Source organism: Aulonocara stuartgranti (genome assembly GCF_965226115.1).
Source record: "Aulonocara stuartgranti genome assembly, chromosome: 11".
NCBI lineage: Eukaryota > Metazoa > Chordata > Actinopteri > Cichliformes > Cichlidae > Aulonocara > Aulonocara stuartgranti.
In genome coordinates this window covers 18,880,428-18,905,129 of record NC_138947.1, presented here as the reverse complement: position 1 = coordinate 18,905,129, position 24,702 = coordinate 18,880,428, and the positions used below count along the sequence as shown (strand labels likewise).

General features: G+C 41.7%; 1 protein-coding gene across 5 annotated transcripts in view; it reads left to right on the top strand.

Moving 5' to 3' along the window:
• The window catches only part of LOC309716771 (uncharacterized protein), a 63,819-nt gene extending 39,354 nt beyond the window's left edge, over positions 1–24,465 (top strand). For 3 of the 5 annotated variants that reach the window (XM_082550785.1, XM_082550787.1, XM_082550786.1), the window contains 3 exons: positions 15,574–15,752; positions 23,452–23,554; positions 23,733–24,465. In XM_082550785.1, coding sequence (XP_082406911.1) covers positions 15,575–15,752; positions 23,452–23,554; positions 23,733–23,994 — 543 coding nt within the window. In that variant the 5' untranslated portion in view covers position 15,574 and the 3' untranslated portion in view covers positions 23,995–24,465. Of the gene's footprint in view, positions 1–1,019; positions 2,463–15,573; positions 15,893–23,451; positions 23,625–23,732 lie in introns of those variants that run through there. The other 2 variants (XR_014279511.1, XR_014279512.1) reach the window with 2 other exon arrangements.
• The last annotated feature ends 237 nt before the right edge of the window (positions 24,466–24,702 follow it).

Below are 24,702 nucleotides of genomic sequence, written 5' to 3'. Positions count from 1 at the left end.
GTACTTATTATTTCTCTGAAAATCTCTGCGATAGATTTAACCACGGTGATTATTTTGCTTTCAGCCTGCCGTATATTCATATGGTGACTGCTCTGCTGTTCATTTCTCAGACTTTAACTGTTCACGCTTTTGAGGAAAATCATTAAGGTGCATATAAATCTACAAGAATCTGAGCTGTTGATGTACGTTTATGTAAACACATGCCACACGTAATGATTATGTGTAACGTAAGTCTTAGGGTTACGGTGTCTACAAATCCTTGAATGAAATTAAAAGCGATTAGGGGTGGGGATGTCTAATTTTCATGAAGGAACAATCACCATGTTTAGCTGTAGGGCTTTTAAATCATATCTGTGGCTTGTGGGGAGTAATACTCACAACAGCCTGAAGATGGCAGCCAAAACCTAGTTAGCTGTCATGTGAATTTGCCGGAGCGTTTTCAAAATATTACTTCATAGGTCAAATGTATCTTCTGTGGTAGAATCATGTCTTACCTTCATGTGTTCATATCACGTGAAATACGGCAGTCAGCGTAGCGGCAAGACAAATTTAAGCTTTGTTCGTTTTAAGTGAGATGCATTTTCAACGCGCTGCAATAAAGGGGAAGTTAAACATGATGGATGGCATTCAGAAAATACAGTAAAGTAGTTGCTGCAATGAAAACAGGAGAAAAAAATTGTATGATTGGATGGAAAACAAATTGAGGATGTCTGCTGTTTTATCAACACTTTCAGGGCTGAAAATGTAAAACTTGGGAGAGCGCTTCGGCTTAAAACATGAAAATTACTCGAGGTCTTTGTGCATTAAATAAAAAGGCAAAAGAGTTATGCTAATTTCTAATTAAATAAAGTGTGAATCTGTTTTCAATTAAACAGAAAAAATGAATAGTGGTGATGCAGGTAATTTGCTCCCAAATGGATTTTATCCACTGTTGCGGTCTCACCTTCCTAAGTTGAGTGTTGGCAAAAAACACATCAGCAAACCTCTTCTTTTTTTTTTTTTTCTTTTTTTTTCCACAGCATGAAGAACTTTCCAGCAGACACTTCTCTGCATCAGCATCCCTCTTTCACCGGCTGTTCATCTCTCCATTCTCAGCTGAGACAATGGAGGGGAGGAGAGGAAACAATGGGAGGTTTGGGTGGACGAGTGAGAAGAAGGGAGACAGAGGGGGTTCACACACACACAGACACACACACGGGCGAGCACCCAGACAGAAGGAGGGTGGTGAAGAGGGAAAGGTCATGTGGGTCAGCGATCAGGCTCTCTTAATCTGTGTGTGCGTGTCTTTTGGGTGCGCTTGCATGACTGTATGGAACCCAACACACACACGCAGACATAACAGCATGGGCAGTCTGGGTCATGCCTGTCCCTTCACAGTCCACTGCGCCATTATTGACGGCTTGAACTGATACCCCAACAATGAGGGTGTGCACGGTCATATGTTGTGTGTGAATTTATGTGCACACGCTGGTGGATGTGGTGTAAGGGGATTGGTCGTTACTCTTAAAGATGTCAGAGAGATTCAGAGTCCAGATTCCTCTCTTTATTTCAACCTTCTTTTTTTTTTTTTTTGTTCCATCTTGCATTACACACACAAAGTCTCTGCTGACACACCAACTGCTGGTATTTTGCACACATGCACACGCAGGCACAATAGGAGCCGAGTAGGGAGCCGAGGAATGGGGCCCCTGTGGGAGGGGCCTCCTCCTGGTCCGAATCAATATATGAGAAGCCATGCAAGTATAACAGAATCATTACTCTCACAGGGCTTAGGAGGGTACAATACACAGTATGGTTTGTGTGTGTGAGATAGTGTTTACATGTATGCTTTGACGCCTGTTGTCTCCATCCTGCTGGTGTCGGGTTTTTTTCTTTCTTTTTTAATAAAGCCAACTTTCTTTGATATCATTAGTATTAAGTCAGAGGATTGTCATTGTGCAAATTCATCGCTGGCTCTTCAGCTTATTCAGTAGTCTTTCCTCCTACACAGAACAGTATAACAATGTAACCGCACACACCTAAGTACCCACTGTCAAACATGTGCAGTGCTGTGGGTTCAGCGCAAAGAACAACAATCTACCGCTGCCTGAACCTGTGTCTAACAAGACTTTGTATTCTTCTCACTAATCATGATTACTGCCACAATCTTCCCCTCCAGCCCACCTCTTTCTACCCCCTCACACATCAGTGACAACCTCCTTTCATCTGCCGACGTTCAGCCCCACATCTACAATGTATTTACAAGGTCTGAAATGAACAGAGCAATTATTATCAGTCATGCTAATTCTGCAGATAATGATCAAAAGCCGAGTCCTGCTCCTCTTTCTTCTTCCTATCTCCCTCTCCGCCTGCTCTGGGGAGCGAACAGCGGTGACAAACCTCCCCTTTTATTATTTCATGGCCTGTTTAAAGATTTAGTGAGGCCCACAAACCACTACTTTTAATGACCAATTAACAGGAGCAAAGCTCTCTTCGGAGCACCGCGGCCTCGTTCAGGATTTGCTAGAGTAAACAGTGGCGCGGCGTTGGTTGTGCTGGTAGTGGTGGTAGACAGGGTGTATGTCTCGTTACCGGCTCACTGTTCAAACTCGCGCACGTACAACCAGCCATGCACTCACACACACACATACACGCACACACAAGCCCTCTGCTCCACTGCTTATTAAAACCTGGAGGAGCAGCAGTGCTTACCAAAACCTTGAGAGAGAGAGTCAGTCAGCAAGAGACAGAGTGAAGAGTCTCGCTCCCACTGGGTATGTGTTTTTTTTTTTTTGTTTTTTTTTTCCACTGCCCCCTTTTTTTTTCTTTTTAAGAAGAAGGGGCGAAATCTAAAATGATAAACCTTGCTACATCATGAGCTTAGCTAAAACTGGTCCGAGAGCCAGTGAAACGGCGTTGAAAAGAGAGTAAATGAGTAGAGCCTGGATCATTAGCATTGCTCAATAATGTAGCTGGGGGGTAGGACAGCACCACTCAAGGCCACAGGCTTTCTGAGCGGCTAATTTGGACCCGTCTTGTTTATGGGTATGGCAAGCAGGCCCCTCAAGATGACTGTCAAGCTGAGGCTCGCTCCCCAAACTAAACAAACACAAATGAATACACACCAGTAGAAATCCAAAACATGCATGGCTGATCAAGCATATTCCGAAGCACATCCATGGATGGTTCACTACTGTAACTTCTTAGCAGCTGGGTTTTGAAGTTTGCACAAAGTTATTTAAACTCGTCCGTGTTGCAGTTTTACTAGGAATACCTTTTAAAAACAGTTTTAGCTCAAAGACAAAGCAGAAATTAAAACGTGCATTTTTGTTATGTGTGGAATTTAATATAACGGCTACTTGTAAAGCCTTTTAAAGTATCTTGCAAAAACACAAGAGATGTAGCTTCTCAGTGATTTAAACTTTGGAGTCTTTTTTTTCTAATTTCTCTCTTATAGGTACACATATGATAAAATTTTTTGGATCACATGCATTTCAATTGTTGTTTTTCTTCTTTCTTCCGTTTATGTCCGCCCTCCTTCTATTTTGATTTTGGATGTTCTTTACTTTGCTGATTAACCTAACAGTCCTTTGCAATGCCATCCCTATGCCTCCTTACCTTTTCCCCATTACAAATCAGTGTTGTACTGTGTGCATATGCAAACCTGTATTTACATTTACTGCGCAGTGTCTCCATCAGCACATTGTAGTGTACAGAACACACAAGGAGACGAGGTATTGTCTAGCAGAAGAGGTGTTGTGGAGGATCAGACAACCTGGTTAATAAGACAGTGTCTTGATTGTATTTGTTTTCCATTTGTCTCTCATGGTTTGCATTAAAGACGCTCAGCGGTAATTAAGCCACTAAGTGAAACTGAAACAGGCGAGTCATGGGGTGAGCTCCAAAGCAGCATTATGAGATGAGAACAACAGGCGCAGAATGACAAGAGCTTGGTAGAACAATGCACGGAAATGGAAATCCCCCCATCAGGAATATCCTATTGTACCAGAAAGACAAAACTAGAATAGACAAAGGGAAAAGACGGAAATAAAACCACAATGTTGAATTGATGCCAAGTGTTTAGCATAATATAATAAAAGCGTGGTGTTTATCGGTGCATATGTGTACCAATATTGTAAGAGGTATAAAAGCAAGGCAGTCAGGTAAATACGGTGTGTGGGAGGTTGCAAGTTGAAAGAGGGCACATAAAAAGCTACATGTTAAATCAATACATATGTAGCAATGCACTGATACTCCAGAGAGGCTGGGATTATGGCCTCTCTGGAGTATAAAGTGTGTGTTTTCAAAGCAAACAACCCTCCCAAAGTCTTGGTCTCTTAGCTTTAAAAATAAAAATCATGTAAACTTTTAACTTTACTCTTCTCCAGTGTACGTTTTACTTGCAGCCAAGTGAAGCAAGTGCATTTCATCCTAAGAAATCTGGAAAAAAATGCCCATCAAATATAGACAAATATTAACAGTATACAGGAAAGAGGAAAACAAATCCTAATTTATGACAATATGATCAACACACCTCAGGGGCTTTTACTTGATAAATTGCTTAAATGAATTATGTTATGTTCTGTGGGTCTAAATGATCTATATTTTCATTTCAGCACTGATGTATACCTAAAAATGATGAGATAAAACATAGTTTCATTCAGCAACTCCGTCCCAACACCTCCCTCAGAAGGTCCAAGAGCAGGGTGAAGACCCTTCGTCAGCCTTTCTTGGATTCCCCTATTTACTCTACCTTACTTCCCCCTTCTCTCCCCACTTACCCAATGAACCCCAGCAGCAAATCAATGGCCAGGGATAAACACAAATCCCCCACAGAGGTGACTTATAGAAAACAATTTGAACCTGCGGACCCCTCTTAGGCAGTCCTACCCAGCCTTTTTACAGTATGGTTTTAACCTCAAACCTTCTCTGTCTGGCAGTCAATTGAAATTAGATTCCCAGGTAGAAGCGAAGGAGGTGCAGAGATTCGGGAAGAGTGTCAGGAGTGACGTTTCTACTAGTAACACATCTAAATAAACAGTTTGCTAATGGTAACAAATGGTGCTGCATTCAAAGGAAAAGGGGCTCTTTTACTTTAAAGTGTCATACAGATAGATAGATAGATAGATAGATAGATAGATAGATAGATAGATAGATAGATAGAAGGGGTGCAACAATACTCGTATCGATATTAAACCGTTCGATATAGTGCTTTCGGTTCGGTACGCATATTTATCGAACGATACAAATTTTTTTATTTATTTTATCAACTTTTCTTCTGACGATGCTGTCTGTGTTGAGCGCTCAGTGGATCTGCGTTCGACTACTCCGCCTAGGCTGCACTGTCGAGTGCAGATCCACTGAGCGCAGTGCAAGCTAGCGAGACAGCTAAGCTCGTTGCAACATGGCAAATTGAACCTCCCCCACCCTCATTCAGATGTGACGTTTGGAACTATCTTGGTTTTCATGTGAAGTATGACCCTGATGGTAAGCGCGTCATGGACAAAAGTAAAACAGTATGTCAGATGTGCCACGCAATGCTCAATTGGTGGGAACTAGTGCGTTAGCGCAGTTAGCTTGTTAACGTGTTGACGCCGCCCAGCCCCACGCACGGGGCGATCCACGGTAACTTGTTAACGAAGATTTGCCGCGTTATGGCGTTAACGTCATTTTAACGAGATTAACGCTGACAGCACTAGTGGGAACACAAAGAATATGACTGCACATTTACACCGACATCATCCTAGTGCAAAGACAAGTGGAAGCAGACAAAAACAACAAGCACGCATGCTACAAACTTTACCCGAGTCCTTTAGACAGCCGTTAGTACATGATTCTATTTATGGGGACCTGATATGTTTAATATGCTGCTGAGAATATAGCCCAGAAGAAGCATATGGTATAGCTTTTATTTTGGAAAGACCCATTTCTCTGTAATAAACTCTCTTTTCCAAAGATGAGCGATTTCTCGATCAGATAGATTTATTTATTTTTGTTATTTTGTTGTTTCAGCAACACAACATTTTAAAACTGTACTTTTGAGTTAAAATATATATTTATAATTTTAATAAATGAAAAATAAAAAAATGCATGAACATTTTTTTGTATCAAAAAAATATTGAACCGAACCGTGAATTTTGTGTATCGTTGCACCCCTAATTAGTAGATAGATAGATAGATAGATATAGATATATATTAGTAAATATTGTAGATATTGATATTATTGAAGAAACAGATTTTTTTAAATTACTAGAAAATAAATAAAAATGTCTGTTCAGCAAAGTGTCAGTATTAGTCTCATTCTTTTGCACACACACACAACAATCGTATTGGACCCAGTGATATGCAAAAATAAACATGATGTGCAAGATCTAATGAGATCAAGTTTGAGGAAGATGCAGAGATGAGGCCTTGGTTTCCTCAAGGGAAGACCTGGGCCCAGGGGTTGCACCGGGTAACTCTGGTAGGCAGCAAGAGAGTTAGAGGAGCTCAGGTGAAGAGGCTCTGAGGAGGAGGTGGGTAAGAACAGGACCTTGTGCTGAGTGGGCCCTCAGAGGGCTCCATCCCCTACTTCCAGATTTAGTGAGGTGGTGGGAGGGTGGGGAGGAGGGTGGGTTTGCATTACCTATTTCTTTATTCTACTCATCCCCCCCCCCCTTACTCTCTCTCCCTAAGTCTCCGGCTCTGTCTCTCACTCTCTCTGGTCATGCTAATTGCTCCCAAGGTCAGAGCTTCGGCTGCTCTTCACCGAATGCCCACCCCCAGCCCTGGCTTTGAATGGCATGTTTTGATCAGGCCTAATTTGATTGGTCGACGCTGTCTGGGGTGGATAGGGACAGCACTTTACAGCCCACTGCTTTTGATGTGTGTGGATGTGTGCATGTGTGTGCGTGTCAGGGTGATGCATGTCAGGTTATGAAGTGTCTGTGGATGAGTGCATGAGAGTGTTACACGTCAGTAGGGAAGTGTTTTTTGAGGGGTGTCAGAGTGTGTAAAGGGGAGTGTGTGTAAAGGGTGGTTTATGTCACGGGCGAGGGTGATTTTGTGTACTTGAGTGTCAAGGAGAGTTTGATGTGTTTTGATACAGCATATGGCAAGGATATTGGGAAATGTGGGCTGACATGTGTTGAAATGCTGCTGTTCAAATAGCAACCTTCATGTTGTCGATACCTGACAAAACTCGAAGCGTGCAGTGTGTACCACGGTGTAAGTTGTATTAATAAACTGCTCTTCTGATAAGGATTGAATGCTGGGTGAATGGTTAACGTTCACCACTTCATTTCTCAACAAAAAATAAAACTGTGATTATGAAACAGTAATTTACTTGAATAGTAACATCATTGCTGAAATAATCCCTTTATTTTACTCTGGTTGGCATTTTTTTTTAAAGAAGTGATTGTTTATTGGACAGAAAACTGACCCACAGTAAGTTCCACATGCTTAATTAGAATTCAAATTAATGTCATGTTAATAGAATCATCAGATTATTGATATTGTGTTTGATGTGATTGTTTAGGTTACCCTTGACTCTAGTATAACAACTTTTAATACCCAAAAGACAAACTGTAAAGGAACTCCAGTGATACAATGTCAACCATTTATAACTGCAAAGATTGCTGAATTTGTTCATCTGAAAGTCCAAGTTGCCAAATATTAATCAAATCAGCAAATTCAAAATTTAGCATATGGATCTAAAATACTCAAAGTAACTTGAATGGTAACAGGACACAGAAGAAGGAATAATAATATCCCGTCTTCCACTAATGGCAGAAAAATTGTTTGAAAACGCAGACCAACTTTTTAAAAGTGTATCTGAACTCTGCACATCACTTCCACATAAAGCCAGTGGAAAAGAAAGGAGTTTTGTTTTAACTCATTTCACCTCTGTCCTGCCAGTTACGTGTGGATGCCTTAAGTGTTTCCCTCCCTGGGGTTCAGAAACAGCAACATCCCTTCTGTGGGTCTCCCTGTCTTAGCTACACTCAGTTCCCCTGTGAGTGCTAGTGCACTAGGTACAGTAGGAAGTCCTAGCATTTCAAACAGGCCATGTGTGTCTGCTATCTGACAGCAGCGCTGATCCGGCCCCTATGAGTGAGATTGATAGGGCCTGTGATCAGGGACGCCGCGCTCCCTCCATCGCCGGCGAGATGGATCACATCACACTGCCGTCTCCTCTGCTTCCAGGATAAATGAACTGAGGGGGAATCTATCACTCCCCACGAAAGAGAGGGAGAGAGATCGGGGGACAGAATACCTTACAGAGATACTGAGGAGGATGCAGAAGTAGGAAGTGTAGGAAAAAAGGTGGGAAGTACAAAAAAAGCCCAAAACTGAGACAGAGGGAATAGTGCAAGGAATAAAAAGTGATTTGGGCCGAGGCAGAAAAGGGAAGTGGAGGAAAAAAAGGTTGTATGATGGCGACTGCCCCAGCGGCCTGCTGCTAGGTCAGCCCCCTTCCTTGCCCCCAGTCCCCTCACAGGTTAGGTGTTAGGGTGTGGGCTTTTTTTGTGCTCGGCTGTCAGCCAGCTATTTGTCACGGTGAGCGATCTGATGCTCTGCTGAATCAATCACACAGGAGCGCTGTGGGTTGCGCGTGCTATATACATGTGTCTGAACATGAAATCGTGTTTGTGCGTATAAATACATGAATATATGTGCATGGAGGCACAAAGCCGCGAAAAGAAGCACATTGCTCTCAACAGGAGGCCATAGCGGACATGCTCTGCTCTTACTTGCACCGGGAAAAGAAATGCATTAGGTCTAGAACAGGTGTTCTCGAACTTCTTCTTCTTTTTTTATTATACTTTCCAGTGGTCACAATCATTACTCAGCCCCTAGACTCCCCTCTTGCTCATTTGGCCTGGCATAAATTAGTCTTTGTCATGGCTGATTGGGAATAGGCACCTTATTGCATTAGGCCATGGCTTATTAAGCAAATGCTCTTAAGACAGGCCTTGCTTAACTGGGTGACAGCTTCTCAATTAGGTCGTCTGTGAAAAATACCCAAGCTAATTGCCCACAAACGTGAGGCTGAGAATCGGATTAGAACTTATTTTGTTTGACTTGTGTGGACATATTTTCCTTTGAGTTGACAGGTGTCATGGAGCTCAAAGTGGCTGTGCATGCATCAGTGAGTGCTGAAGCATTTGTAGTTATTTAGACGCCCCCCCCCCCCCCTTCCCCCCTTTTTCTATTTTTTGTGTGTGCGCTCGCGTAAGACAGTGCACTTCAGAGTGTGTTTATGCATGTGTGTGAAGAGATAACTGACACTTTCTGCCTTTGCCGGATATAGTGCTCATGAGATCCCCTTCTTCTCCTCTCCGGTTGAAATGACAGCTTCAAAAACCTTTCCTCAATGATAATAAGTGACTGATTGGTGAGTCCTTAACTTCCTCTGCCTCCTCCAATAATCCCAACATGGCTCTCAAGTGGCTCTAGGCTGTCTTTATGAGTGCCTGCTTGCGTACTTTATGATTGCCTGATGTGAAAATGGCAACGGTGGTATGAGGGGGTAATTTGTCGGAACCCAACAAAGAAATGTTGTAACAATTAATCACGGGGTGAATACAGAAGAACGTGGTACAGTAATTATGTTCATTAAGTGGCGAGCACAAGAGCAATTATCTGGCATCAGCTTGGGTTGTTACAGTCATGTCAGGCCGAGATGTTGTAATAACTCACTGCTTTCAAAGGGTTATCCCCTCTCATTTAATACCGTGCGATCAGCAAGAAAACGTATGTGTATCCAGTTTGGAGCAGGATGGCCACAGTTTTGTCACGTGGTTGAGAAGATATGCTGCTATATGCCCTTGAGTTTGTATACAAATCCAGTGAACTGTGCATCATTACTAATAAATAGACTCTGAATGTGACTAATTGCTTCTCCTTCATCTCCATAAGAGAAATGCATTGTTGTTATACAATAGATGTAGTGTAACGGCAATTTGAACCACTTTCACTCCAAGTACGTGCAGTTGAGTTGTGTTTATTGCAAAGAGTGCCCCTTTGTTAAAAAAAAAAAAAAAAAGTAAAAATACTTGAAAAATTAAATATTCCAGCTGGTGGAATGTTTTATTCCTTGCTGTGGGAATTTTTCCTTGCTGTTGCTGTTTAAATCCACTTTGAATCAACACCTGTTTAGATTCCTTCATCAGCTGATACAGTGTGCACTACTTATTGAGATACAGCTGAACACTTTGTCTAACATCTGCCTCAACTCCGCTATCTAATACCACCACATTCTTTTTAAGGTCCTTACTGTATAATTTTTATATGTTTTATTTATTTGAATCGTTTTTTTCAGGCTTCAGGCTGCTGTAACACGGTAATTTCCCAACTTTGAGGTTTAATAAAGTATTTTTTGTGCTAGTTTATTTTAATCTTTGTCTTCTTATCTCCTTCTCCCTTTCTTTTTCTTCTTTTTTTCACCTTATTCACCTTCTTGATGGGACAATGAAAGGACTATCACCTTGAGGTTAGATTTTGGTGTCCCCCAAAACTAATTCAGGTCAAACTACTGTGCCAAACAGCATGACTCCATTAGACAGATGATTTTTAAAATACCATGCAGGAACTTGTATACGCATTTGTTCATAAATGGCATCTAAAATCTAAATAAATTTTTATTAGATAAATAATCAGTGCATTACAAATTGCGATTTGGTGAATACTTTTTTCTCCTGTCACTTTTACATGAATGGTTGCTCCGTTAGGGAAATGATGTCAACAGGCGTGATGTGAGGGAATAGAAAATGATATCATGCAAGAGTTGAGACCTGATTAGTTAAAAATGGATACTGGTGAATAGAAATTCCAGTTTTTCATGAAAGACATTCATGATGTAGACACAAAAACCCATTAAAAGAAATAAGTCTGCTTAAAGGAAAAGTTGAATACTACACGTTCTCTGCCCTGTAGTGTGCGAAGTGGGCATGACTGGTTGTGATGTAGGGAAAGGAGCTATTCAGCAAACTGACAAGCATATTCCTTTAGTATCATACTGTATTAAATAGTTCCGAGTGTGGCACAGAGATAAGAGTTGTTGTCGACAGAAAACAGAGTTATGACTCATTTCTGTTCTCTCCTAAACAAATAGAAAAAAAGATGAGTTACCACCACACCTGCAGGAAAAAAACAACAAAAAAACCCACCTCACTACACCTGTATGAAACTCCTAGCGATGCTTGACTGATGTATACCTACTCCCCATCTGACTTACAGTGAAAGAGACCTGCAAGCCCCAGTGAATCTTTAAACAACGGGCTAAAACTTAAATCCTTACTCACAAATCCCAGCCTTGTAGATACAAAACCTGGAAATAGCATCGGACTAATTAAGCTGATTGGCTCTGTCTGTCCTGAAAGAAGGGCGGCCTGCCAATCAAACATGGATGTTTCTGCTGTAACAAACTCTGGCAACATTTTTTCTTCTCCACTTGAAGCCGGGGGAAGAATCAACCTGACAGTGGAGCGTGTGATTGGACAGAACAGTGCAGGCTGTAGCTGTCAATCAGTCAGTGAGGAGTTGAGTATTTCTGACCCTTCTCACCACGCTGCACACCTCTGAAGCTTCCAGGCATGAAAATAATAGATGCTTAGAATAAGGACTCCCAGTGTAATTATACAAACCTGCAGAAGAAGCGCAGTTCTCCACATTGTGAACACATTGTGCGCTCAGTTCTTTTCTGACATACTCTCTCCTCTTTCTGTGGTTGAGAAAACATCTGCAGGTATCTGTGCTCTCGAGGAGGGCAAGGCAAGAGAAAGATAAATAGCGTGGGCTTTTTATCACCAAAGCCCTCTTGCAAACAGACAATAGCCACACAGGTCTTATTTTAGTCACTGTCTTCTTTGGCTGCCAACAGTCTCAAGCTCCCTCTCTCCCATTTCCCTTTTATTTTCTTGTGTTTTTCCTTGGGCACAGTTTTCTCTCCCTCTCTTCCCTTTTCTTCCCTTCTCTCTCAATTGCAAGCCTATTTGGAACATGTTTGTTTTCACGCTTTCTCCTCTCGTTCTCAATCTCTCCCTCCCGCTCATTTCCTCTTGCCTTCCCCACCTCCCTCTTCTCCTTCATGTGTGTTTGTGTGTGTGTGTGTGTGCGCTGTACATCCATCGATGGATGCGAGGCGTGTATAACCTCAGGTAAGCTCAATGAAGCAGCCTGACTAGCCAGTGTGTCTGTGGGAGGCTCTGGCTCATCTCTGCCTGCATCCCTGTAGCCTTAATCTGTGACAGACCATTTCATAATCACAGCCAAGGGGGCTTCTCTCTCTCTCTCTCTGTGGCTCTCGCTCCTCCTCCTCCTCCACCTCCTCCTCTTCTTCTTCTTCTCCTTCTTATTCCTGTGCTCCTCATCTCCCTCTCTGCCTCTTCCTTCTTCTCTTTCTTCCTCTCCCAAAGTGCAATAATTCACAGGCATGCACCCTCCCACAGGCGGATTAGCAGGCGGCGTGCTCGTCCTACATAATCGCAGCACAATGAGCCCATACGTGCTGCCGCCACAGCCACGCCATAGGGCACAATGCATCTGTGCCGTCCCCCCCGCACCAAATGACATGGGACAAAATGGACCCCATCTAGCTTCCACCACCTTCGGTGCAGGCAGGCCAGCAAGGAATCAGCGTTCCTATTTGGTCCCCTGTGGACTAAATTGGAACTGGATGCATTAATGAAGAAAGACGTACTTTTACAAACTCTTTGTGTTTCACTTGAAGTCACTTCTTACTAGAGTCACGTGTCAATAGTTAGATTCTTAGACCTTGCCAGTCAGACTCTGAATTAGTTTGTGTCTCCATGTGTTGATAAGTTTGTTACAAGTAAAAAAAAAAAAGGCAAGGAAACAATTTTGGTGGGCATTGTTTTGGATTTCACATATGACAATTCAGCGAACACACTTGACTGCACTGAGCTTGCCTCTAAATTCTTCCGTGAGCCCAGCTGACTACACTGTGTAACATTAACATATTGTAAAAAAGGAACAAGCGTCTTATGATTCATTTTCATTGTCAGAATAATAGCTGAGCCGATTAGCAGCATTGTTGCCATTGGAGAGGCAAAACATCATTACGCTCCTCAATCTGTTTGAGTAATTAAACCATTTGGGAGAATAATTTCATGTGTTTGCTGATTCAGTCAGAGGAGGGAAAAAAACTGCTGTGGAGCACTGCAGCTATATGTAATGTTACATTTATGTATTAGCTTTAAAGGGCTTAAGTGTGAAGCTGTGCACAACTGCTCTGGTAACGGAATGTCAAATAGGATCCATCGCTCCATTCCAATGCGTTTCATATAATACTATAATGAAAGGCAAGGATTTATACCGCATTAGTATCAAGCTCCATCAGATTTAAAGCCATAAATCCATTCTATATCCTCCAAGTTTTCCTCTAACATTTTCCGGGCGCTTAATTTAATTTTCTCTGAAAGTGCCAGGCAACCGCTGTTCTTTGGTGTCAGGTGAATGAAATAATTTGCACATACTTTGTGCCTAAACTGTGGAAATCCAGAAGGCAATTGCTTGCTTTGCTATATCACACAAACACACCAGATCTCCTTTTTCCTGATGCTCTGTTGTTGAAAATGTGCTATTAGGCTTACTTTCAAAGTGTGCAGCTGGAATAACTGTGACTATCCTATTTGATTTATCCAGCTTCATCTAAACCACATCTGCTGTGGTACTTCTGTAAAAGCCATTCTCTGTCTTTCACGTTCATTCTATAGCATGAGACATACATTAATCTCTCTTTCAGCAGGGTCCAAATCAGACCGGTACAGGTTTCTTGAAGACTTGGCCTGTATGTAAAACACAGACAAATTCAGCGTGGTATAGCTTCCTCTCCTCCTCTTATCCCTTTCTATTTTGCCAGCTCAGCACAAGCCCACACTGCGGTAATCCCTCACAAGTCAGGACAAAATGAGGGACACAGGGTGGGTTGCAGCTGGAACATGCACGGCCATGCATAAGAGATCTCTTAGATTCTGCCCCTACCTTAGCTTACCGACTGACGGAGAATGAATTAGCAATTAGGCAAGCCATGTGGCCCAGTGTGTAAGCGCTTTCTACGGTGTGGGACTTTTCATGCATGCAGGTTTAAACACAAAGGACTTCATTAAAAGTATCACAGCCCGATGATGCTCGCTATATGTAATCCACATGCATGTTCACCCCTTTCTGCTTTGCAGCTCCAAACAGGGTTGCTAATGCTTATTTGTGTAGAGGTAGACGCTGAAATGCACAGCCATTAAGGACGCATGTATGGTTTGAAGATGTGCACATTAACATTTAAACACATAAGCACTGTTTCGCATGGATATTGATGAAATATTTCTAAGAACCCTAACAAATCTTCTCTTTTTTTAATAATAATTATAGTTCTAGTGTCAAATCTGTAAATTAGTAAAGGCAACGTTGACAGGGTCAGTGTGGCCACTTATAGGATAGTGCTGTACATGCATATTAGCTAGGTTAGCTAGCCTTTGTACTAACAAAATAAAAGAACATCCAGTTTAGAAGTACAGTATATGCAAGTCATAAGAGTTAATCTTGTAGGTTGGTGCGGCTAAACATCGGTAATGTTATGCTGCTGTTGTCTCACTTTTTGGTTTTGCTCGTCTCTCTCGCTTTCTCTCTCCCTCCCTCGCTCATGTCAGTCTGCTGATTTATGGCTCTGTTTAAGTGAAGGCCACACGTATCTCCAGACGCTGCTATTTGTTTCAGCTCGGCTTCATTTTTCCACTCTACCCCCTTTGAAGGCAGCGAGGAACTAACAAAAATTAACCCTTGGCTCTTACGCACGCAGCAAAGTAGGTTTTGTGGCTCTTCCCAGGGTTGTAGCTGCATCAGGGAGCTTGACAGGGCTGCACGGCAACTCCTTGGTTGCTCTGACAAAGCGCCTAGTAGGCCCGGTCCTCTGCTTTTATTGTCAGGAGTGCGTCGGAGATGTAGAAAAATGACATGCCACAAGGATGCCATTAATAATGCTCACACACACGTTTTTCTTGACGTGGGGAAAAATGGCCGACGTCACAAGGCCCTTTTATCAGCCTAATTTCATAAGAGGATTTCATGTCTGAGCAGGGAAAAGTGGCTATTTTTCCTCTTCTTTTATCTTGTAAACAGCCATTACTTGGAGAGGTATACAGGCCTGCTCTGGCAGTAAGTGGATATGAATTTCAAGACCAAACCATCCTTTTATATCAGCCACTCTCACAAACACTTTGACATAATCGTGACATCAGATAGGCCTTACTTGTTTTTTTTTTTAAACTGCACTTGAATTCTAGCCGTGCCATAATTCAATGCATTTTCTTGATGAGACTTTTTTCCCTTCCTTTTGGTGATACTGAAAATTAGTTCTTATTGATTTTTCCAGCAAACTAAAGCAATTGTTTGACTAAATCAAAGAGGCAGCTGGAGCCACAATTACATATTGTGAGTGTGATTGTGTTGCCATTGATTCTAAATGTCTAAAGCACTGAGAGGGATGTGTCTGAGTTGGCTTTAGGTAGTATTGTGGCTGTTAGTTTCTTCTGCTATGCAGTATTATACTATATTTGCACTTCTTCTTGTGCTTTTCTCATCTGTACCTTTTTGTAGGATGGTATGGAGGAAGCTGTTGTTTACCAAGATAAGCTGCCCATTGTCTCTGGTGGGAATTCCCTGTGGGAAAGAGTGCCACGGGAACACGACTTCAGCATGGCATGAGAAACTAACCGCAGAGCTGCTAGACTCACGTGGTGGGGCTTCTGTCTATCCACTGGGATCTGGTGCCAGGGGTAAGATGTCATCCCCTGGGACAGCGAGAGATGGTAAGATAGAGACAACAAAAGGGAGAACGGGAAAGACTGGCACAAAAAGAAGAGAAAAGGGGACGGATAACACATGACAGTAAAAGGAAAATCAGTATAACTGGCAGGTAGGAGCGGACAACTATAACAAATTTAGATTAAAAAAAAAAGGGAGATAGAAATAGATGATTAACTGAAGAAGAAAATCAATGACAGGACTGGAATTAATCTTTATTTACTTGGCATGTTTAACTAATATAGGACAACAACAGTAGAGAGAGGAAAAGAGATGGACAGGGATACATCAGAATGGAATAAGAACCAAAACGCCAGTCTAAAATATTCCACTCCCCCTCCCATCATTTCTAAAACAAGGCTTCCTGTTGTATGACCTAACCCTCTTGCACAATAGAGTTAGCTAGAGCCTGGCTATGCCTGGGGCTGGAGTAGAAGGTGTACCCCAGCTCAGGTGTGTTGGTAGTAGACGCAGGGCACTGACATTGTGGGTTAGTCTCCTGTCTGGATGCAACTTGACAGCAACAATGCTTGCAGGGCCCAGTTGGCAGGTTTGGTGCTAAGGGCCTTATAGTGAACCCGAAGTGCACAGGACTCAAAGGGGATAAAAGCGCACGAAACATAACTGAGTCACATCTCAAGTCAAACAGGATGAACTGTTGGTCAATCACTGTCAGTCCCCGTTGCTCTGCCGATTCATAATGACAGCAACAGACAGCCTAGTAGACTGCGTGTGCTCAGTTTTGAAATTAAATTCAGGTAGCGTTATTAGAGCGAAATTGTCTACTTACTTTTGTATGACATACACCAGTGGCAGTCATAGAATCACATTACCATACCCTTGTTTGTTACTGCGCTTTTTTCCTTTCCCAGTTCACAAATGAAAATCACACTTGTTTTTTGAAGATGGAGATTTAATGGCTTTGCGTAGTTTAGCAGCATTGCACTACTTTGGAAGAGGTTGAAATGCCATTGGTTAAGATAATGGAAGAGAGAGATGTAAAGTTCAGTGGAAGAGAGCCTAATGCCTTCTTAAGGTGAGCCATTTTAGCACGCAACCACATTTGTATACGTCTGTGTATTTACCCGCAAAGGGAGGGAGGTGACCTTTCCATGTGGAGATGGCGTCTGCATGGAAACGCTGCTTGCTGCATCCTAATGGCCACCTAGGGCCAACTCGCCTCCACGTCTGTCCTGATATTTGCCTAAACGTGGGGTGGGTGAAAGTTTTTTTTTTCTTACCCCTCCCAGAAATATTTACTGAGAATTACTAGTCAACAGAAGTGAGGAGAGAGGAGTGAGTAGATGGGAATGAGTGTTATAAGGTAAATGTGGTATTAGGCATTCTGTGAATCTGTTAAAGTTAACAATGTTTACAGTGTATTAATTGGAGCTATAGTAGCAAGTGCTACTTGTTTAGTTTAGTGGAAAGATACAACAATGTATGCACAACTGTGTTTATGCACAGCTGAGTGAACTCATTTCCAAGGTTATATAACCACTATTGCTGTATTGGCAAGTTTACATACATTAGTAAACTATAACTGAGCACACAGTCAAATATTAGGCTGATGAATTGGTTTGTACCTCCTACCTGAACATCGTGCCACTAGTTTCATGTCCCTCTCACCCTGAATGTGTGCTCTCTCGCTCTCTCACATATTCTCAGGTGTTGAAGAATAACATGTAAAACGTGGTAATTTAATATAGATAATTTTATGTCCTATATTTCTAAAAAGGAAAACAAAAGAAAGTTTTCTAATCATGTTGCTGCAGATCTGCAAACAAAGGAAGGGTTTTGTCCAGTTAATATGTTAGAGTGCTTTAAATTTAGTAAGATAAAGGAAGTGCTGAGATTTTGCTGACATTATAATGCATAAACTTTAACAGGGCAGGAGCATAGCAGATACTAAAATATTGTTCAATATCTTTTTTGCCTTTTAAAAACTATGAAAAGCTGGGCATGCGGATGCATGTCATTTCCTGTTTGAGGAAATGCAGTATTCATATAAATGAATGATGTATAAAATTCTGTTATATAACTGCCATCAGTGCACTATTTCACCATTTTAACAATTCTGAAAAATGATGATACTGTTTTATCTTTAATAATTAGTGTAGATTAGAGAAACTGACTGAATTTATTGGACTTCTTATGGAATATTTTCTCGCATGTTGCTCATTGCATGAGTTTGTCATGAAACAACAAACAACGGGTGAACATACCTGAAATATGACTGTTGCTTGTGTTTTATTGGCTGTCTTGCATAACACATGCTTTATTGATGATTCGATCTTTTAACGCATGTGAGCAAGATGTAACTTAATTATGTGGGATTGTGGGAAATTTGGATCATTCTGTTTTTCTCACATGGACAGTTGAAGTGCGATGCCTGTAACTCGTGTGCATCGTATATTAGTTCACGTGTATTTCTTTTTTTTTTTTTCATTTCTTAAACTAAAAAGTTAAATCACAAAAGTTAAATTATGGTGTGTGACTAGTTGTTGTTTCAAATGACAGAAGAGAAGTTTACAAACTGACCAACATGCTCAGCAGAGTAAGACTGACACGCTATCATTAGTAATGCTGCCCTGAGTGAGGGTTAAGGCAGAGGTCTCCCAGTCAACATGGCTCCCTGCCTCTAGCTGCTCTGCAGATCATTAGGAAAATGAACGACTGGAGAACTGTGTGTGTGTGTGTGTGTGTGTGTGTGTGTGTGTGTGTGTGTGTGTGTGTGTGTGTGTGTGTTTGTGTGAGAGAGAGAGAGAGAGAGAGAGAAAGATTTCTGTGCCACTGGGCTATGGACAGCCTGATTACTCTGCCCCGTCTCCTACTTACCTGCCTGCCCACTGACTTACCCTCAGCATACTAACTCCCTCAAGTTCCTTCCTCGCTCACGACACACATAGACACACACAGACACACACGGTAAGGAATCACAAATGCATTAATTTGTCAAGATTATTTTCTGCAAAACTTCTGAATGTATCACATCTTGACAGATTAGCCTAGGCCAGTAAATCTGTTCCTCGGGGTATCTATGTGCCTTTGGAAAAAAAGAAAAATCATTTGGCGCACGAAACCCTTACCTCCAGTCTTTCACCTGTGTTCATATCTGTTGTATATTTGGAAGAAAATGGCACAGATGTATTTAAAGTAAATAAATGACTGGAGCAACAATCCTGAAAGGTGAAAAAAAAGTTATTGATGTCAGAGGGACAACTTGGAGTAGGGGGCTAGACATTTTTCACTGCTGTATGGGGGACCGGTGTAAGCTATCCCCACTGGCAAACTGAGGATGAAGGCAATGTAATGCATTAAGCTACCAGCTCTAACTTTATTTCAAAAGTAAAAATATTGTTTGGAAAAATGTAGATAAATGCTGCATGCATTTAAATCTCCAAACAGAGCAGGAAAAATGCATGTCCTTTTTGCTACCTTTGTAGAAATTGCAGAAGTATCGTTGTATCTATTCTGTAATTTAAGGCGCCGGATTACAAACCCTCATCTTCTTCCTCTATGTTTATTTTTCTAAAGAGTACAAAGCAATCGAGTTGTCTTCTTTTTATAAATTCCCATCATTCCTTATTTTGGAACGCAAACAAATTCACACATTGCTGTTCACACATTAATTATGCAGTTAGAGAAAAAGCTGTAATGGTGGAAGGGAAGGAAGGTGAAAATGAGGAATTCAGTTTCTTGTCTTCCCTTGTTGAATATTCATATAAGATCAATTTTTTTGATGCTTTCGGGCATTGTTTGTTCCAGGGCGGAGCATTCACTTCCTATTTGCGAAGCTGTTAGGTCCCAGGAAATGGGTGAATCTGATTTGGTGAGAGGGGAAAGGTGTCTGTACTCTTAGGTTGACACATGTGAGGTGTCTGTGGCAGATTGTGTTAGATTTTTAAAGGGCGGTTTGATCCCCAGTGCTTCTCCTCTCCTACCCGAATTGTACCCACAAAATACCTGCCTAAATTTCATTTGATTTTTAATATAAAACCTATTGTCGGTGCTAGGGGGATGTTGATTTTCTCTGACACTCAATTCGGTGCATGTCTCACGACCACTTTTGTTGCTCTTTCTAGTTACCTGTCATAATTTTTCTCTTGGAGATTTGCACAGTTTGTTTCACCTCCGAGATATTTGAGAGCACTTAAAGATAATTATTGCCAAATGATGCTCTAATGAGGGGAACAACTGTCCTCGAGTCTTTGCTTGAGAGCTCGGCCTGCTTGCAGTTACGCTGCTTTTTTAGGCTTCATTTTGTTTCCCTGTTTGACAGTGTCAGACTTTCTATAGATGTTGCCTCAATCTGACGCATGCCATAATAATTGGCCGAGCGCAGGAGATGCAAATTGCCAAGGAGTTATTAAAATGCACCTTAAAGGGGTTAGAAATGTCTGTTCGCGAGTCAAATTACCATTTTGCCTCTCTTTGAGTCTTCCTTTTTTTTGTAAACCTCTCTTAAACTTCTTGCGCTCTTGGAAGAGGTCAGACACAGCCCTTCATTTGTGGAGGAGGATTTTCGTCTCCTGTGGAAAATTGCAAGGCATTTAGAGCTATCGGAGAGGGTCAGGGACCTTTCCTTTAATTTCCCTTTATCTTCTCTACCATGCTGCACGACCCCAAGCACATCACAGTACTGATGTCTGGCCTGTCTCTATGCATGATGTTTATTTGTGTACCTGTTTTTTCCTCTCAATCAAACAGGATGGAATTTTATTGGCCTGTTCCTTTAAGATATTTGGATCATTTTTGTCTTTTCCGAGTGTTTTAATATAATACAAGATTATTGTTTAATTCAAATCACAAATGTTACCTTTTATTGTTAATTCTTGTGAATTCAATTTTAGATTTGGTGACGGGATCAATGTTAAGTGGGCTGAGGTGATGCATTTGCCTGGAGAGGCTTCCTGCAGGTGAAGCTTGTATATCTGCCTGAACCTCCACGAGAATATTAATGACTTCGGTCGATTGTTTCTTTCTACAAGCTGCCGTCTTGTGCTGCTGTGTGTCTGTTTGGTGTCTTGAAAAGCCACGGTTTCTACGGGAACACAGATATCGTCACTGGTCAGAGGTGAGTGGCAGTTGTTTCTCATCAGTGACATAACGGGATAGTAGCAGGTACAGAAGCTCTCTCAGAAGCTTTACAAGAGGATGTTAGCACAGACATTTTCCCCAGTAATCCGTAGCTGAGACTCGCAAGCAGGGGACTGGAACTAATGAAGACAACAATTCAATTATGAGCTCAATTAATGCCAGTGCCTGGAAGCACAGATCACAGATGAACTGAGCTGCTAGCCCTAGATATTGTGGTCTACTGTTGCAGGCGAACAACACACCGAGAGATTGAAATTCTCCCTCAGTCCCTTGGCTTAGCAGTCATGGCTGTCTCCACTTTAAAATGGCTTTATGGGCTCATGAGAGGCACCTAAGAGTGTGCCTCAAATCTGTGCCTTTGTGCCTTCGTGTAGGGTCATAAGGACCTGAATTGACTATGTCTAGCTATCGCTTCTTAAGTATTACTCTGTTAATGCCATTCTCTCTTGAGGTTCATCTCCAGCTGCACGATATTTGACCGAGCAAAACAAAAATTCCAATTTAGGCTGATTTTCCTTTGATTCTTTCTTTGGCTCATATTGATTTCGTACAACTTGTTATGTTCTGTTTCTTCTGTTTTGTTTTTGGATAAATCCATGTTGTTTACAGTGTGCAATGACCCACGGGGCATCAAGATTATTCTTAACCCTTCTTTTCTCACTGTGGTTTTGTGGTGTATTGATAGGTAGCCAAGTTTGCTTATAATTAAGTCCCTACCATACCACAAATGGGACTCAGACCGGACCTCTTGGCCCAATTAAAACAAATCTTCCTACTTCAGGACCACCTGCTTTGTTATATCTATATATACGCACACACAGACAGACACATTATATATGTGTGTGTGTGTGTATGTAGAAGTGAATTAGTTTGATAATGAATGTATTAGTTTGATAAAGAGGGTTACGGTATTTAGCTATTAATGCAGGTTGATACATGATGCTTGCATCCTCATGATGCAAAGCAGCTCTGGATTATCACAGAATATTACATCCTACTATAAAGCACCTTTTTACCCAAAGGGAAATGTTCCACACTGATTAAAGATTAAACATGGAGGAAAAAAAACAGGAGCTTTGCAAAAAGGAAAAAAAAACAACTAATTATTTCTCTAGAAGTAAAATAAAATGGTTAAGCCACTGGGGAGTTGGGTCTAATTATTTCATTTATCCGTAAAGGGCCTCATGAGGATGTTTCCTTCCTTTACTTTAATTTTTCTCCTCTTTTACACCTTTAGCAGTCTTCCATTGTTGCATTATATTACATTACATTATTCTTTCTCTGGTTTCATCTTTGCTGAACACGTCGAGGATGATAATTGATCTGCATGCATGCACTGGATTAGGAGACATTGATGGTAATTTGTTAAGGTGACTGGGAGTAATTCAAACTGGTCCACAGTCCTCTGGGTCTCATTAGCTGAAGAAGGCTGAAGATATGCTCTGTAGACCTTTGCTAAAACCACTGGCAGAAAAACGGGCCATCTTTGTCCTTGATCATGCATTAATGCTTTCATTTACACAGCAGTGTTTGTTACACATTTGATAGCAATGTGTCAGAGAGTAAGTGAATACTGGTAACTGATCCGTAAATTTGCCCTCTTTACACAACTAACTATGAAAGTGCAAAATAACTTGAGGCTTTTCATGTCCAGCACTCTCTCTTACACGATTATAGAGATTGATGCGTACTGTGTTTTTGTCTCTTCTGCAAGCAATACAACCCTTTAAGTACTGGCGCTGTACTCGACTGAATTTACGCAACTGAATCTGATTTAGCCGTTGCTTTTTTTGTTTTCCTCAAACAGACTATCTGACAAACAGAAGAATTTCAGCTCTGATTGTTATCACATTAACAGGATCTTAGATCGCCACAGTAACTTCCACATTGTTTACTACACAAGAGGTACAAACATATGACTATAGGTGTACGTAGGTGTGTCCTGTTAAAAGTCTATTTTGTAAAAGCCGTGCTGCTCCTCTTCACCCGCAAAATCAGCTGTGTTGCGTGTTCAGACAATGGAACTGTTTTGGAGGTGAGGTTTAATATTGTTTCTGCTGCTAATGTTTGACTCATTACAGGCACCTGTGCTCTTCCCTGACTAATTAACTGAACATGTATAGCCTACACACCTTCCTCAGTTCATTTGTACTATGCCCCGAAGAAGGCACACGCCGGTACGCGTGGGCATTTTTAATCGTAAAGCGCGAATATGTCAATATAATAAAGACATTTTAACCCTGAGCAGTGCTTTGATTCAAAGATTTTTTCTCTCCCCTTCTCTTTATGCATGGAAAATTTTAATGTTTATGCATTGCTTCAAACAAAAAGCACAGTTTTTCTCATAGCCTTTGTTGTCAGTAAAGCCAAAAGATATTCCCTTGCATGTGCTTCTGCAAGATTTTTACAAAGTAGTTGGTGTGAAAGCCAGTCGACACTCACTATGCACCTTGAAATGCTTAAATTGTATTTTTATATTTAGTTTGTAAAATGCAAATTTGCTTTTTTAAAATAAAAAATAGTATCCTATTTTGATATTGCTTCTGATTACTGTGCTTTGTTTGTCTACAGATATTGACTGCTACATCAGCACAGGGCCTAACTATGAACAAGCTCGGTCCTCCGTAGCTCAGGGCGGTTGTGTGGTTATGGCACCCAAAGCAAGGCTTCCCTAGTGAGGTGACAGAAGCAGCTAAGCCAGTAAACAACAATGACAGTAATCATATGTTTGTGGTGCTATGCTTCATCACCTGTCTAGCACCAAGGCTTGTTAAAGGACAAATGACTGTTAATAAAGAATATTCTTTCCCCTCATCTCTCCCTCTTCCTCTTCTCTCTGTCCCCCTTGTCAGTGTCCCTTTGCTCCCTGCAGCCCTGCCCCCACCTGGGGAGGCCAGGTTGCCAGGCCATGGGGCGGTGGGATTGGCCGGCTCCACGCTGAGATTGATTACCCCTCTAATCTTAGGACTGCCAGTGTGTCTCCAGGGCAAAAACTCTGGCTTGAATCCCCCTCTCTCTGCCTCAACTCCCACCCTTCCTCTGTCTCTGTACCTCTTCTCTACCTCGTCCTCCATCCCCTTCATCCCTCTGTCCCTGTGCTGCCAGAGGCACTGAGGGACGACACTAAGTCACAGCTTCAGACAGGGCCACTCGCTCGTACTGACTGCCTTGTTCGTCATATGTCACGGCAAATGGGGCTCCCGTGGACTCTGCCATGGACTTACAGTAAAAAAAAGAAAAAGACAAGGGGGGCTTGAGGATGAGGGGTGGAAGCTGCATGAGTTGGGCAATAGGTTAGAACAGAAAATGCCAATCCAACTAATACTCAAAGATCATTAAGAACTGCAGTCTTCTTCTGACAGTTGTGCAAATGTTGGAAAAACTAAGTGTATAGAACCTATACCCACTTGGTTTTGGGCGTTGATGCTCAGTGTTTTTTTGTTTTGTTTTTTTCTATATTCACGCCGCTGAGGGGTGCAGGTGATGACGTGGAACCCTTTCAATGTGCATTATCGCAGCATCAAGGACACAAGATTCATGACAACGTGTAAAGGTGACAATTGTGCTTGGTGATGGTAGGACCTGTCATCCAGATGCTAGTGAAATGAGCTCTCTTGCTGCTACTCCGGCTCTCACTGGATTTCGAAAGACTTCATATATGGCTGGGTGGTGACATTACCTTTCAAAATGTCAGTTTGGCATTCGGCTTCTCTTGTAAAATCAGATTTATTTAGAACAAAGGTGGGAACAGAGTGGAAATCCTATGACAGTGTAATTAACACTGTCGAGATTCTGCACTTAGAAGAAGCAGAGCAGAGTGGA